Below are 13,626 nucleotides of genomic sequence, written 5' to 3' on the forward strand. Positions count from 1 at the left end.
TATATACTGTATATATACTGTATATAATATATACATAATATAATATATACATACGTTATGGTGTCCTCTAGGGATATAAGGTAGCGTGAGATGACGTCACGAATTAAAGATCAATGGACAGAAGATGAGACAAGGATCAAAGACAAAAGGACAACCCAAAGATCAAACAAAAAAATTAATCTGCTTCATTTATCTCGAGTATTTCGAGATTTGAGCCCAAGACGTACAAAACTGTGTCTGTGAGAGTGTTGCTACTTTTGGCTACAACAGTAAGAATTTAACTCAGTAATAAACCAAAATGTGGCAACAGAAGCGAAACGTCAGAAAGGTAAGATGATCCGGTTGATTTTCTTAAGTGATATGAGATCAATTTTGATTTTACTTCCTTATAGTGATTTTTTTTTTTTAAATAAAATGTGTTTGGGAACTGAACATTTGGAGAGGAGTCTCAGTTTGGGTTGCTTTAATATTTTACTCTTTATTTGACAATGTTTTTATAAAGTGCTTTTACAATAATAAGAATTTTAACTGACACATTCTTTGATGTTAAATCCTATTTTTTCTTGTTTATTCAGACTGTTCATGCAGAGACAGAGTTGATGGGGAGACCGAGAGAGCGTCCCAGAGACTTTGAGAAGCCGAGGAGTCCAGAAAATGACCTGGTCCCTAAAGAGAGGGCGGACTGGAAGAAGCAACTCCATGAGCTGCAAGAGAAATGTGGCAAGATGGAAAGACAACTGTTCTACACTGAACAGCACAACAGGTACTTAAAGGACAACCTCCAGCAGGTCAAAGAGCTGATGGAGAAAAAGGATGAAGAGATCGCGTCTCTCCAACAGCAGCTGGATTTGAGAAAAAGCTTAAACCAGACGGGTGAAATCCAGGAAGAAATGAACGGGGTTGATGAACAACCCAGGAAAGTCGACATCAGCCTTCAGATTAACATTCCTCTGAGGGACATTAGTGACTCCCAAGAGCTGCTAAACTCTGAAGGGAACCTTGAAGAGGAGGTGGGACAACCCAGAGAGGTCCTGCAGGAAAGAGAGGAGCAGTTCAGGGAGAGGAGCTTGAGGAGTGAAGCTGATGTGGACACCTTGGCCTTGCTGACCCAGACTGAGGCTGCTCTGAGGGAGAGTGAGGAAAAGAGCTCCAGGCTGGAGAAAGAGCTCCAGGAAATAGTGTCTGAACATGGCGAGAAGCAGCTCTCCAGAAAAGAAGAGAGTGTCAGCGTGGAGCCCTGTGGACCAGATAACCAGGCCATCAACCAGCTGTACGACCTCTGTGACCACTGGGAGAACATTATAAACCATATGATGGAAACAGAGAGAAAAGTACAGGAGGAAACAAAGGTACAGAAGCTGGAGGAGAGCAGACTCCAGCAGGAGATTCAACATCTCCATGTGGAGAAGGTCCAGCTTCAGGTCAGTTCCCTCAAATCGACTTCAAGTGATGAAGATGTTTTTCAAAATATCAGCTGTTTGAGGTGAAATCTAAAATAGTTGTTTGCTCTTCTGTTCACAAAGCAGAAAAAGAAGAAAAGCAAATTCTGGAGCTGGATACCAAAGTGTTTATCACGCTAAGGGTCTCCTGCCCCCCCCACCATCACGCTGTCCCATTCTTCGACCCAGATGACAACAGAAACTGGGATGGAAAGTGAACATAGTGTTTCCTCAGATGCAGAACAGACGAGTTTCTCAACTAAATTTATAGCTTCTTTTTTAATATCTGTATTTTTCCCCATTATTGGCTTTTATTTGTGCTTTGTTCCTGAATGTGTGTCAACCTTTTGCCGTTGCAATGATCATTTGTAAATAAAATATTTAAAAATGAATATAATGAGATCAGTTCTTGATTGATAAAATGATCAATGATGATCATCTGAGCTTCATCTGAACCTCCCTTATTTCCTGAAACACCAAGGAAACCTCATCTCAGCGATGCTGCTGACAGCCTCCTCTGAAGTCCTTTTTCAGTGTTGCGCCCTCAGGTGGTGAAATATGCACATTGCCTGGACCATTTTGCCCTCTAGGTGGCAGACTCACCCCAGGACCCGACACTGTTCATCTGAGACTCCATTACTGGTCCCTCAAGCAGGATTTTGGGGACAACTTCCAATATATTGAGCTTAAAAATTCCTAACTTCCTGTACTTCATGACTTCTGTCCTAAACCCTCCACAATGACAGCAGAGCAGATTAGAATACAGCATCCTCCCCTTCTTTGTGAGCCTTCTCCTGGTTTTACGGCTCCTTGATAATGATAAGGGCATTGCTGATAACTCTAAATAACAGCGATTAAGTGCGTGGCATGCATGCTAAACATGTACAGTGTAGAAGGCCCACGCTTGCATACAGAAGGTGATCTGTGTTGGAACAGTCTTGGTTGTGTGTAGGTCGAAGAAAGATCCAAAACAAATCACACCCGCAATTGCACTGGGGTCTTCTTAAGTCCCGTTTAATGAGAATAAACCAAACACGTGATAGGGAACACGATCCCTCATTCACAAAGAAGCACACAACACGAAATCTGTCACCAATCAACTCGAATAAAAAAGGGGGAAAAAAGCGTGATGGACATTTGCATATCTCTGTTGCAGGACATGTGCACCGCTCAAAAAACTCGAGAGAGCGCGCAACTCGTTGCCAAGTCATTTAGTCAGACTTTGACTTTCTGGGGTCCTGATGTTCTGTAAGAACGGCTCCATTATAATGCAGAGGAATCTCCCAAAAATATATTCCTTGGTTGATGTGATATTTTAAGCTGCAAGTGCTTAATTAAAACGTTAAACGTTATGGTGTCCTCTGGGGATATAAGGTAGCGTGCGATGACGTCACGAATCAAAGATCAATGGACAGAAGATGAGACAAGGATCAAAGACAAAAGGACAACCCAAAGTTCAAACAAAAAAATTAATCTGCTTCATTTATCTCGAGTATTTCGCTTAAACAAGACGTACAAAACTGTGTCTGTGAGAGTGTTGCTACTTTTGGCTACAACAGGAAGAATTTAACTCAGTAATAAACCAAAATGTGGCAACAGAAGCGAAACGTCAGAAAGGTAAGATGATCCGGTTGATTTTCTTAAGTGATATGAGATCAATTATGTTTTTACTTCCTTATAGTGATTTTTTTTTTTTAATTAAAAAAAATGTGTTTGGGAACTGAACATTTGGAGAGGAGTCTCAGTTTGGGTTGCTTTAATATTTTACTCTTTATTTGACAATGTTTTATAAAGTGCTTTTACATTAATAGGAATATTAACTGACGCATTCTTTGATGTTAAATCCTATTTTTTCTTGTTTATTCAGACTGTTCATGCAGAGACAGAGTTGATGGGGAGACCGAGAGAGCGTCCCAGAGACTTTGAGAAGCCGAGGAGTCCAGAAAATGACCTGGTCCCTAAAGAGAGGGCGGACTGGAAGAAGCAACTCCATGAGCTGCAAGAGAAATGTGGCAAGATGGAAAGACAACTGTTCTACACTGAACAGCACAACAGGTACTTAAAGGACAACCTCCAGCAGGTCAAAGAGCTGATGGAGAAAAAGGATGAAGAGATAGCGTCTCTCCAACAGCAGCTGGATTTGAGTAAAAGCTTAAACCAGACGGGTGAAATCCAGGAAGAACTGAACGGGGTTGATGAACAACCCAGGAAAGTCGACATCGGCCTTCAGATTAACATTCCTCTGAGGGACATTAGTGACTCCCAAGAGCTGCTAAACTCTGAAGGGAACCTTGAAGAGGAGGTGGGACGACCCAGAGAGGTCCTGCAGGAAAGAGAGGAGCAGTTCAGGGAGAGGAGCTTGAGGCCTGAAGCTCATGTGGACACCTTGGCCTTGCTGACCCAGACTGAGGCTGCTCTGAGGGAGAGTGAGGAAAAGAGCTCCAGGCTGGAGAAAGAGCTCCAGGAAATAGTGTCCGAACAGGGCGAGAAGCAGCTCTCCAGAAAAGAAGAGAGTGTCAGCGTGGAGCCCTGTGGACCAGATAACCAGGCCATCAACCAGCTGTACGACCTCTGTGACCACTGGGAGAACATTATAAACCAAATGATGGAAACAGAGAGAAAAGTACAGGAGGAAACAAAGGTACAGAAGCTGGAGGAGAGCAGACTCCAGCAGGAGATTCAACATCTCCATGTGGAGAAGGTCCAGCTTCAGGTCAGTTCCCTCAAATCGACTTCAAGTGATGAAGATGTTTTTCAAAATATCAGCTGTTTGAGGTGAAATCTAAAATAGTTGTTTGCTCTTCTGTTCACAAAGCAGAAAAAGAAGAAAAGCAAATTCTGGAGCTGGATACCAAAGTGTTTATCACGCTAAGGGTCTCCTGGTCCCCCACCATCACGCTGTCCCATTCTTCCACCCAGATGACAACAGAAACTGGGATGGAAAGTGAACATAGTGTTTCCTCAGATGCAGAACAGACGAGTTTCTCAACTAAATTTATAGCTTCTTTTTTAATATCTGTATTTTTCCCCATTATTGGCTTTTATTTGTGCTTTGTTCCTGAATGTGTGTCAACCTTTTGCTGTTGCAATGATCATTTGTAAATAAAATATTTAAAAATGAATATAATGAGATCAGTTCTTGATTGATAAAATGATCAATGATGATCATCTGAGCTTCATCTGAACCTCCCTTATTTCCTGAAACACCAAGGAAACCTCATCTCAGCGATGCTGCTGACAGCCTCCTCTGAAGTCCTTTTTCAGTGTTGCGCCCTCAGGTGGTGAAATATGCACATTGCCTGGACCATTTTGCCCTCTAGGTGGCAGACTCACCCCAGGACCCGACACTGTTCATCTGAGACTCCATTACTGGTCCCTCAAGCAGGATTTTGGGGACAACTTCCAATATATTGAGCATAAAAATTCCTAACGTCCTGTACTTCATGACTTCTGTCCTAAACCCTCCACAATGACAGCAGAGCAGATTAGAATACAGCATCCTCCCCTTCTTTGTGAGCCTTCTCCTGGTTTTACGGCTCCTTGATAATAATTAGGGCATTGCTGATAACTCTAAATAACAGCGATTAAGTGCGTGGCATGCATGCTAAACATGTACAGTGTAGAAGGCCCACGCTTGCATACAGAAGGTGATCTGTGTTGGAACAGTCTTGGTTGTGTGTAGGTCGAAGAAAGATCCAAAACAAATCACACCCGCAATTGCACTGGGCTCTTCTTAAGTCCCGTTTAATGAGAATAAACCAAACACGTGATAGGGAACACGATCCCTCATTCACAAAGAAGCACACAACACGAAATCTGTCACCAATCAACTCGGATAAAAAGGGGAAAAAAAGCGTGATGGACATTTGCATATCTCTGTTGCAGGACATGTGCACCGCTCAAAAAACTCGAGAGAGCGCGCAACTCGTTGCCAAGTCATTTAGTCAGACTTTGACTTTCTGGGGTCCTGATGTTCTGTAAGAACGGCTCCATTATAATGCAGAGGAATCTCCCAAAAATATATTCCTTGGTTGATGTGATATTTTAAGCTGTAAGTGCTTAATTAAAACGTTTAAACGTTATGGTGTCCTCTGGGGATATAAGGTAGCGTGCGATGACGTCACGAATTAAAGATCAATGGACAGAAGATGAGACAAGGATCAAAGACAAAAGGACAACCCAAAGTTCAAACAAAAAAATTAATCTGCTTCATTTATCTCGAGTATTTCGCTTAAACAAGACGTACAAAACTGTGTCTGTGAGAGTGTTGCTCCTTTTGGCTACAACAGGAAGAATTTAACTCAGTAATAAACCAAAATGTGGCAACAGAAGCGAAACGTCAGAAAGGTAAGATGATCCGGTTGATTTTCTTAAGTGATATGAGATCAATTATGTTTTTACTTCCTTATAGTGATTTTTTTTAAAAATAAAATGTGTTTGGGAACTGAACATTTGGAGAGGAGTCTCAGTTTGGGTTGCTTTAATATTTTACTCTTTATTTGACAATGTTTTATAAAGTGCTTTTACATTAATAGGAATATTAACTGACGCATTCTTTGATGTTAAATCCTATTTTTTCTTGTTTATTCAGACTGTTCATGCAGAGACAGAGTTGATGGGGAGACCGAGAGAGCGTCCCAGAGACTTTGAGAAGCCGAGGAGTCCAGAAAATGACCTGGTCCCTAAAGAGAGGGCGGACTGGAAGAAGCAACTCCATGAGCTGCAAGAGAAATGTGGCAAGATGGAAAGACAACTGTTCTACACTGAACAGCACAACAGGTACTTAAAGGACAACCTCCAGCAGGTCAAAGAGCTGATGGAGAAAAAGGATGAAGAGATCGCGTCTCTCCAACAGCAGCTGGATTTGAGTAAAAGCTTAAACCAGACAGGTGAAATCCAGGAAGAACTGAACGGGGTTGATGAACAACCCAGGAAAGTTGACATCGGCCTTCAGATTAACATTCCTCTGAGTGACATTAGTGACTCCCAAGAGCTGCTCAACTCTGAAGGGAACCTTGAAGAGGAGGTGGGACGACCCAGAGAGGTCCTGCAGGAAAGAGAGGAGCAGTTCAGGGAGAGGAGCTTGAGGCCTGAAGCTCATGTGGACACCTTGGCCTTGCTGACCCAGACTGAGGCTGCTCTGAGGGAGAGTGAGGAAAAGAGCTCCAGGCTGGAGAAAGAGCTCCAGGAAATAGTGTCTGAACAGGGCGAGAAGCAGCTCTCCAGAAAAGAAGAGAGTGTCAGCGTGGAGCCCTGTGGACCAGATAACCAGGCCATCAACCAGCTGTACGACCTCTGTGACCACTGGGAGAACATTATAAATCAGATGATGGAAACAGAGAGAAAAGTACAGGAGGAAACAAAGGTACAGAAGCTGGAGGAGAGCAGACTCCAGCAGGAGACTCAACATCTCCATGTGGAGAAGGTCCAGCTTCAGGTCAGTTCCCTCAAATCGACTTCAAGTGATGAAGATGTTTTTCAAAATATCAGCTGTTTGAGGTGAAATCTAAAATAGTTGTTTGCTCTTCTGTTCACAAAGCAGAAAAAGAAGAAAAGCAAATTCTGGAGCTGGATACCAAAGTGTTTATCACGCTAAGGGTCTCCTGCCCCCCCACCATCACGCTGTCCCATTCTTCGACCCAGATGACAACAGAAACTGGGATGGAAAGTGAACATAGTGTTTCCTCAGATGCAGAACAGACGAGTTTCTCAACTAAATTTATAGCTTCTTTTTTAATATCTGTATTTTTCCCCATTATTGGCTTTTATTTGTGCTTTGTTCCTGAATGTGTGTCAACCTTTTGCCGTTGCAATGATCATTTGTAAATAAAATATTTAAAAATCAATATAATGAGATCAGTTCTTGATTGATAAAATGATCAATGATGATCATCTGAGCTTCATCTGAACCTCCCTTATTTCCTGAAACACCAAGGAAACCTCATCTCAGCGATGCTGCTGACAGCCTCCTCTGAAGTCCTTTTTCAGTGTTGCGCCCTCAGGTGGTGAAATATGCACATTGCCTGGACCATTTTGCCCTCTAGGTGGCAGACTCACCCCAGGACCCGACACTGTTCATCTGAGACTCCATTACTGGTCCCTCAAGCAGGATTTTACGGACAACTTCCATTATATTGAGCCTAAAAATTCCCAACTTCCTGTACTTCATGACTTCTGTCCTAAACCCTCCACAATGACAGCAGAGCAGATTAGAATACAGCATTCTCCCCTTCTTTGTGAGCCTTCTCCTGGTTTTACGGCTCCTTGATAATGATAAGGGCATTGCTGATAACTCTAAATAACAGCGATTAAGTGCGTGGCATGCATGCTAAACATGTACAGTGTAGAAGGCCCACGCTTGCATACAGAAGGTGATCTGTGTTGGAACAGTCTTGGTTGTGTGTAGGTCGAAGAAAGATCCAAAACAAATCACACCCGCAATTGCACTGGGCTCTTCTTAAGTCCCGTTTAATGAGAATAAACCAAACACGTGATAGGGAACACGATCCCTCATTCACAAAGAAGCACACAACACGAAATCTGTCACCAATCAACTCGAATAAAAAGGAGTAAAAAAAGCGTGATGGACATTTGCATATCTCTGTTGCAGGACATGTGCACCGCTCAAAAAACGAGAGAGAGCGCGCAACTCGTTGCCAAGTCATTTTGTCAGACTTTGACTTTCTGGGGTCCTGATGTTCTGTAAGAACGGCTCCATTATAATGCAGAGGAATCTCCCAAAAATATATTCCTTGGTTGATGTGATATTTTAAGCTGCAAGTGCTTAATTAAAACGTTAAACGTTATGGTGTCCTCTGGGGATATAAGGTAGCGTGCGATGACGTCACGAATTAAAGATCAATGGACAGAAGATGAGACAAGGATCAAAGACAAAAGGACAACCCAAAGTTCAAACAAAAAAATTAATCTGCTTCATTTATCTCGAGTATTTCGCTTAAACAAGACGTACAAAACTGTGTCTGTGAGAGTGTTGCTACTTTTGGCTACAACAGGAAGAATTTAACTCAGTAATAAACCAAAATGTGGCAACAGAAGCGAAACGTCAGAAAGGTAAGATGATCCGGTTGATTTTCTTAAGTGATATGAGATCAATTATGTTTTTACTTCCTTATAGTGATTTTTTTTTTAAATAAAAAAAAATGTGTTTGGGAACTGAACATTTGGAGAGGAGTCTCAGTTTGGGTTGCTTTAATATTTTACTCTGTATTTGACAATGTTTTATAAAGTGCTTTTACAATTAATAGGAATATTAACTGACACATTCTTTGATGTTAAATCCTATTTTTTCTTGTTTATTCAGACTGTTCATGCAGAGACAGAGTTGATGGGGAGACCGAGAGAGCGTCCCAGAGACTTTGAGAAGCCGAGGAGTCCAGAAAATGACCTGGTCCCTAAAGAGAGGGCGGACTGGAAGAAGCAACTCCATGAGCTGCAAGAGAAATGTGGCAAGATGGAAAGACAACTGTTCTACACTGAACAGCACAACAGGTACTTAAAGGACAACCTCCAGCAGGTCAAAGAGCTGATGGAGAAAAAGGATGAAGAGATAGCGTCTCTCCAACAGCAGCTGGATTTGAGTAAAAGCTTAAACCAGACGGGTGAAATCCAGGAAGAACAGAACGGGGTTGATGAACAACCCAGGAAAGTCGACATCGGCCTTCAGATTAACATTCCTCTGAGTGACATTAGTGACTCCCAAGAGCTGCTAAACTCTGAAGGGAACCTTGAAGAGGAGGTGGGACAACCCAGAGAGGTCCTGCAGGAAAGAGAGGAGCAGTTCAGGGAGAGGAGCTTGAGGCCTGAAGCTCATGTGGACACCTTGGCCTTGCTGACCCAGACTGAGGCTGCTCTGAGGGAGAGTGAGGAAAAGAGCTCCAGGCTGGAGAAAGAGCTCCAGGAAATAGTGGCTGAACATGGCGAGAAGCAGCTCTCCAGAAAAGAAGAGAGTGTCAGCGTGGAGCCCTGTGGACCAGATAACCAGGCCATCAACCAGCTGTACGACCTCTGTGACCACTGGGAGAACATTATAAACCAAATGATGGAAACAGAGAGAAAAGTACAGGAGGAAACAAAGGTACAGAAGCTGGAGGAGAGCAGACTCCAGCAGGAGATTCAACATCTCCATGTGGAGAAGGTCCAGCTTCAGGTCAGTTCCCTCAAATCGACTTCAAGTGATGAAGATGTTTTTCAAAATATCAGCTGTTTGAGGTGAAATCTAAAATAGTTGTTTGCTCTTCTGTTCACAAAGCAGAAAAAGAAGAAAAGCAAATTCTGGAGCTGGATACCAAAGTGTTTATCACGCTAAGGGTCTCCTGCCCCCCCCACCATCAGGCTGTCCCATTCTTCCACCCAGATGACAACAGAAACTGGGATGGAAAGTGAACATAGTGTTTCCTCAGATGCAGAACGGACGAGTTTCTCAACTAAATTTATAGCTTCTTTTTTAATATCTGTATTTTTCCCCATTATTGGCTTTTATTTGTGCTTTGTTCCTGAATGTGTGTCAACCTTTTGCCGTTGCAATGATCATTTGTAAATAAACTATTTAAAAATCAATATAATGAGATCAGTTCTTGATTGATAAAATGATCAATGATGATCATCTGAGCTTCATCTGAACCTCCCTTATTTCCTGAAACACCAAGGAAACCTCATCTCAGCGATGCTGCTGACAGCCTCCTCTGAAGTCCTTTTTCAGTGTTGCGCCCTCAGGTGGTGAAATATGCACATTGCCTGGACCATTTTGCCCTCTAGGTGGCAGACTCACCCCAGGACCCGACACTGTTCATCTGAGACTCCATAACTGGTCCCTCAAGCAGGATTTTGGGGACAACTTCCAATATATTGAGCTTAAAAATTCCTAACTTCCTGTACTTCATGACTTCTGTCCTAAACCCTCCACAATGACAGCAGAGCAGATTAGAATACAGCATCCTCCCCTTCTTTGTGAGCCTTCTCCTGGTTTTACGGCTCCTTGATAATAATTAGGGCATTGCTGATAACTCTAAATAACAGCGATTAAGTGCGTGGCATGCATGCTAAACATGTACAGTGTAGAAGGCCCACGCTTGCATACAGAAGGTGATCTGTGTTAAACCAACAAGGTCTGATTTTGGTTCTGGTGGTTCATACAAATTCTCCAAAGTGGTGCATGCTAACCCATGGCCTCCCTGAGCTGCTTCTGCTGGTCGTAGCTTCTCTGTTTTCAGCTGAAAATGTTTTCCATTCCTGGGCCAATGAATGCCACCTTTGTCCCTTCATCCTCCATCTTGTGTGAGAAAGCCCCCCTCGCTGCACACACCATGCCTGCACAAACTTAACCTCGCTCCCCCACCAACTCCACCTTAGACAGGAAAAGAAACATGCCGGTTCTGGTGCTTTGATTCACCCTCAGTAATCCGGAGGGCTGGGTAGAGTCCTGGCTCCTGGACCAGCAGCTCTGGGTGTGGGAAGGAAAAGGTTTCTTCGTTCCTGAGAATTGATTGATTTCTTCAGAGCTATTGGATTTTCTCATGTGGTTGACAGGAAATTTAAACAAGATGCCCTAAGATGTAGCCTCTCCCTTATCATTTATAAGTTCTTTTTGCTGGATTATTGCCAGAATAGGTGTGATAATAAAGTCATTAAAATAACTTCAAATATAATAATGGGACACATTTATTATCCAGATTTAGGATTTTATTACCAGAGACACAAGGTCCCACAGACACAACGGCGGTCTCAACCCCAGAGGCATCGAAATGAAATTACAATGTCTGAAGATGAAAGCCTACTTTTTTGATTTAATGCACCATTTAATTCACATTAATCACCATCCCTGAGATGACAGAAATCCCTTCTCTTCTGAAAATCAGACCAGAGAGAGGGGCAGAACCGTCTCAAACTCCGATATCATTTTTGAGCACCAACATCTTATTAATCTGTGGTGGAGAGATTACCTCTGAACCAACATGCAGAAGATCAATGTCAGAGCTTTCAGGATGTTAGTGGCATTTCCCTATTAAGTAGTTTTGTTTGCTGTAATTCTGACAGCAGCTATGCTAACATGCAGTACTTTGCACTTGGATGCTAATGATAAGATAAAAGCTACAGCGGCTGGTGTTCCTAATTGGATGACGACAGAACATCTTCATTTCCTGACCCGTGGGGGGAAATCTGACAGATCAAAGGCTGCAAAGTTGGGGACAACAAAGCAAGTGTGTTTAAAACACAAAAAGCCCAAATCTATGTTTTCCAGTTCTGTAAAATAGAAGCAGAGGCCAGTTCTTTCTGCAGGTGGGTGTTGACTACCCTCCAGTCGTGTGTACACGGACCTCGGCCGCTTGTCTGCTGTGGTCACCGCGCAGAAACCTGGACACCCTGTAGACCCCTGGAGCCTCTGTGCACAGTTCTAGGAGGTCAGTCCCCTGCATCACCACCCTCCGTCCATCGCTGCAATGTCTTCCCTTTCGCCTTCCTTCACTCGACCCCCCTCTCCTTCCTCCGTCCAAACTTCCACACCCTTCCTCCCCCACCAACCCCCCGTCCTCACCACGCAGCTATCCCACTGCCCTGCCATCTCACAGCATTCCGAAGGCCGTGCACACAGAAGCCTATTGTGTGTGCAGGGAGACGGCAGAAGGCACCAGAGAGAGAGATGGAGCAAAGAAACCAGCTCAACTCCGTTTTCCTGCGATAGATTGTTCATATTCATATTTACGGCCGTGGATTCTGCTTCATTTATATCCTTTCAAAAGCAGCAGTGGCAGATAAGGACTTGCTGCTGCTTTCTGTTGTCCTTTTGGTTCAAATATCAAAAATCATCCACAGTTTATGAAGTCTTTCAACTGGGACTTTTCTCTTTGGTGACACGGCACCAGGGACCCGACCTGACTCAGCAAACTGGAGCCATTGTGGGCAGAATAGCAGCGTATAGTCACTTTATTTCCCAAAGTGCACAGATTATTGGTTCAGCTGGGCCTGCTGCATAAATTCCTCACGTCTTTTCCTTGCCGGACTCATTAGCGTCAACACAGCATGAAAAGACCCGAAACCAGTAGATTTCTATCACATCCGGTCCTGATGTAGTTGGATCTCTTATCTGAACAGACAGTTACAGTCCAAAAGGATTCCTGATGTCCTTTCAGCGTCCTTTCCTCTCTATTTTGTGAGGCTACAGGCTTCACACGAGCCAAGATGCGCGTTCGAACCTTTTCTTTCCTGCATGTGGAATGACGGAGGCTCGCTGAAAGGTCGTGCCCCTGCAATCGCTGCACCTCTCCTCTCCACAAAGACTCCTTTTTCAACCTCCTGCGCCCTATAAAGAGCAGATAATGAAGACTGTACAGACGTTTCCCCACACGTGCAGCTCGGTGTTCCAAGAATTCAGGCCAATATTTGCCATTCTGTTACTGATACGATCGGGAGATTCAATCATAAAACAAGGGAATTTTAACTTTCTACCTTTATCCATTGACTGACTCTCAACCCTCCCTCGTTGTTTTATTTACTTTTGAAGCTGTAGGATCGATCCAAGCGATCAGACGGAGAGAGGAGGGTGACATCAACAATCCCGTCGAGACTGGTCACATGTTGCAACAGGTGGTTCATTACTGTGGGAAACGGAACAAGAGTCCAGTGTCTTTTAAATGGAGATTTCCGTTATAAAGATATAAATATTTTTAATCACCACAAAGGATGTAGAGTTTGAGTTATGTTACAGATCTAACGTAACTGAATGTGGGCTCGGTAGGGACACTGAGGACGGCTCAGACATGTGCTCTTGATTGAGTTTGACCCCTGCTCAGCTGATTAATGTCCCCATTTAAATGTGAAAGTGAAGGTGCATCTCGGTCGGGCAGGTCACAGGAGGAAGGAGGGTCTGGTCCTTAAAAAAAAGAATCCTCGGGAGTGTAGATGCTGCTGGATTGAGGGGAGGGAGGTGAGGTTCAGGTTTCAGCCTGACGGGGGGTCTGGGGGAAGGACGCTGTTTCACGAATATACGAAGATCCATACAGGGGCCGGTGGACATAAAACCGCGGTGCTTGCCCTGACGCGGTGGGTGCAAAGTTCCAGCCGGGGCCCCGCTTTGGATTCCACTTAGTTTGGAGGGTTTGACTGCATGGTGCCATAAGTTTCTGGGAACACACTCCTAACACACCACTGACAGAGAGCCTGGTCTTGTCTG

At 43.7% G+C, this 13,626-nt stretch overlaps 3 protein-coding genes across 4 annotated transcripts; all 3 read left to right on the top strand.

Moving 5' to 3' along the window:
* Positions 1-273: 273 nt before the first annotated feature.
* On the top strand, positions 274-1,786 carry LOC115249171 (golgin subfamily A member 6-like protein 22). 2 transcript variants are annotated; one of them, XM_029833897.1, is made up of 3 exons: positions 274-328; positions 576-1,421; positions 1,524-1,786. In XM_029833897.1, the coding sequence occupies exons 1-3, from the start codon at positions 299-301 to the stop codon at positions 1,578-1,580; spliced, it is 933 nt and encodes a 310-aa protein (XP_029689757.1). In that variant the 5' UTR covers positions 274-298; the 3' UTR covers positions 1,581-1,786. The 2 variants fall into 2 exon arrangements, with proteins under 2 accessions (XP_029689757.1, XP_029689758.1); XM_029833898.1 differs by having other exon boundaries at positions 1,527-1,786.
* A 907-nt stretch (positions 1,787-2,693) lies between these two features.
* On the top strand, positions 2,694-4,512 carry LOC115249172 (golgin subfamily A member 6-like protein 22). Its single transcript, XM_029833899.1, has 3 exons — positions 2,694-3,056; positions 3,307-4,152; positions 4,255-4,512. The coding sequence occupies exons 1-3, from the start codon at positions 3,027-3,029 to the stop codon at positions 4,309-4,311; spliced, it is 933 nt and encodes a 310-aa protein (XP_029689759.1). The 5' UTR covers positions 2,694-3,026; the 3' UTR covers positions 4,312-4,512.
* Positions 4,513-5,731: 1,219 nt separating this feature from the next.
* LOC115249106 (golgin subfamily A member 6-like protein 22) lies at positions 5,732-7,237 on the top strand. The gene is made up of 3 exons (XM_029833416.1): positions 5,732-5,786; positions 6,031-6,876; positions 6,979-7,237. Exons 1-3 carry the CDS (start codon positions 5,757-5,759, stop codon positions 7,033-7,035), a joined length of 933 nt encoding a protein of 310 aa, XP_029689276.1. The 5' UTR covers positions 5,732-5,756; the 3' UTR covers positions 7,036-7,237.
* The last annotated feature ends 6,389 nt before the right edge of the window (positions 7,238-13,626 follow it).

The sequence above is a fragment of the Takifugu rubripes genome, chromosome 3 (assembly GCF_901000725.2).
Source record: "Takifugu rubripes chromosome 3, fTakRub1.2, whole genome shotgun sequence".
Classification (NCBI taxonomy): Eukaryota; Metazoa; Chordata; class Actinopteri; order Tetraodontiformes; family Tetraodontidae; genus Takifugu; species Takifugu rubripes.

Coding starts and splice junctions, on each gene's coding strand:
- LOC115249171 (XM_029833897.1), top strand. CDS start 299: ATGTGGCAACAGAAGCGAAACGTCAGAAAG. Junction 329..575: donor AGAAGCGAAACGTCAGAAAG/GTAAGATGATCC, acceptor TTGTTTATTCAG/ACTGTTCATGCAGAGACAGA. Junction 1,422..1,523: donor TGGAGAAGGTCCAGCTTCAG/GTCAGTTCCCTC, acceptor CTGTTCACAAAG/CAGAAAAAGAAGAAAAGCAA.
- LOC115249172 (XM_029833899.1), top strand. CDS start 3,027: ATGTGGCAACAGAAGCGAAACGTCAGAAAG. Junction 3,057..3,306: donor AGAAGCGAAACGTCAGAAAG/GTAAGATGATCC, acceptor TTGTTTATTCAG/ACTGTTCATGCAGAGACAGA. Junction 4,153..4,254: donor TGGAGAAGGTCCAGCTTCAG/GTCAGTTCCCTC, acceptor CTGTTCACAAAG/CAGAAAAAGAAGAAAAGCAA.
- LOC115249106 (XM_029833416.1), top strand. CDS start 5,757: ATGTGGCAACAGAAGCGAAACGTCAGAAAG. Junction 5,787..6,030: donor AGAAGCGAAACGTCAGAAAG/GTAAGATGATCC, acceptor TTGTTTATTCAG/ACTGTTCATGCAGAGACAGA. Junction 6,877..6,978: donor TGGAGAAGGTCCAGCTTCAG/GTCAGTTCCCTC, acceptor CTGTTCACAAAG/CAGAAAAAGAAGAAAAGCAA.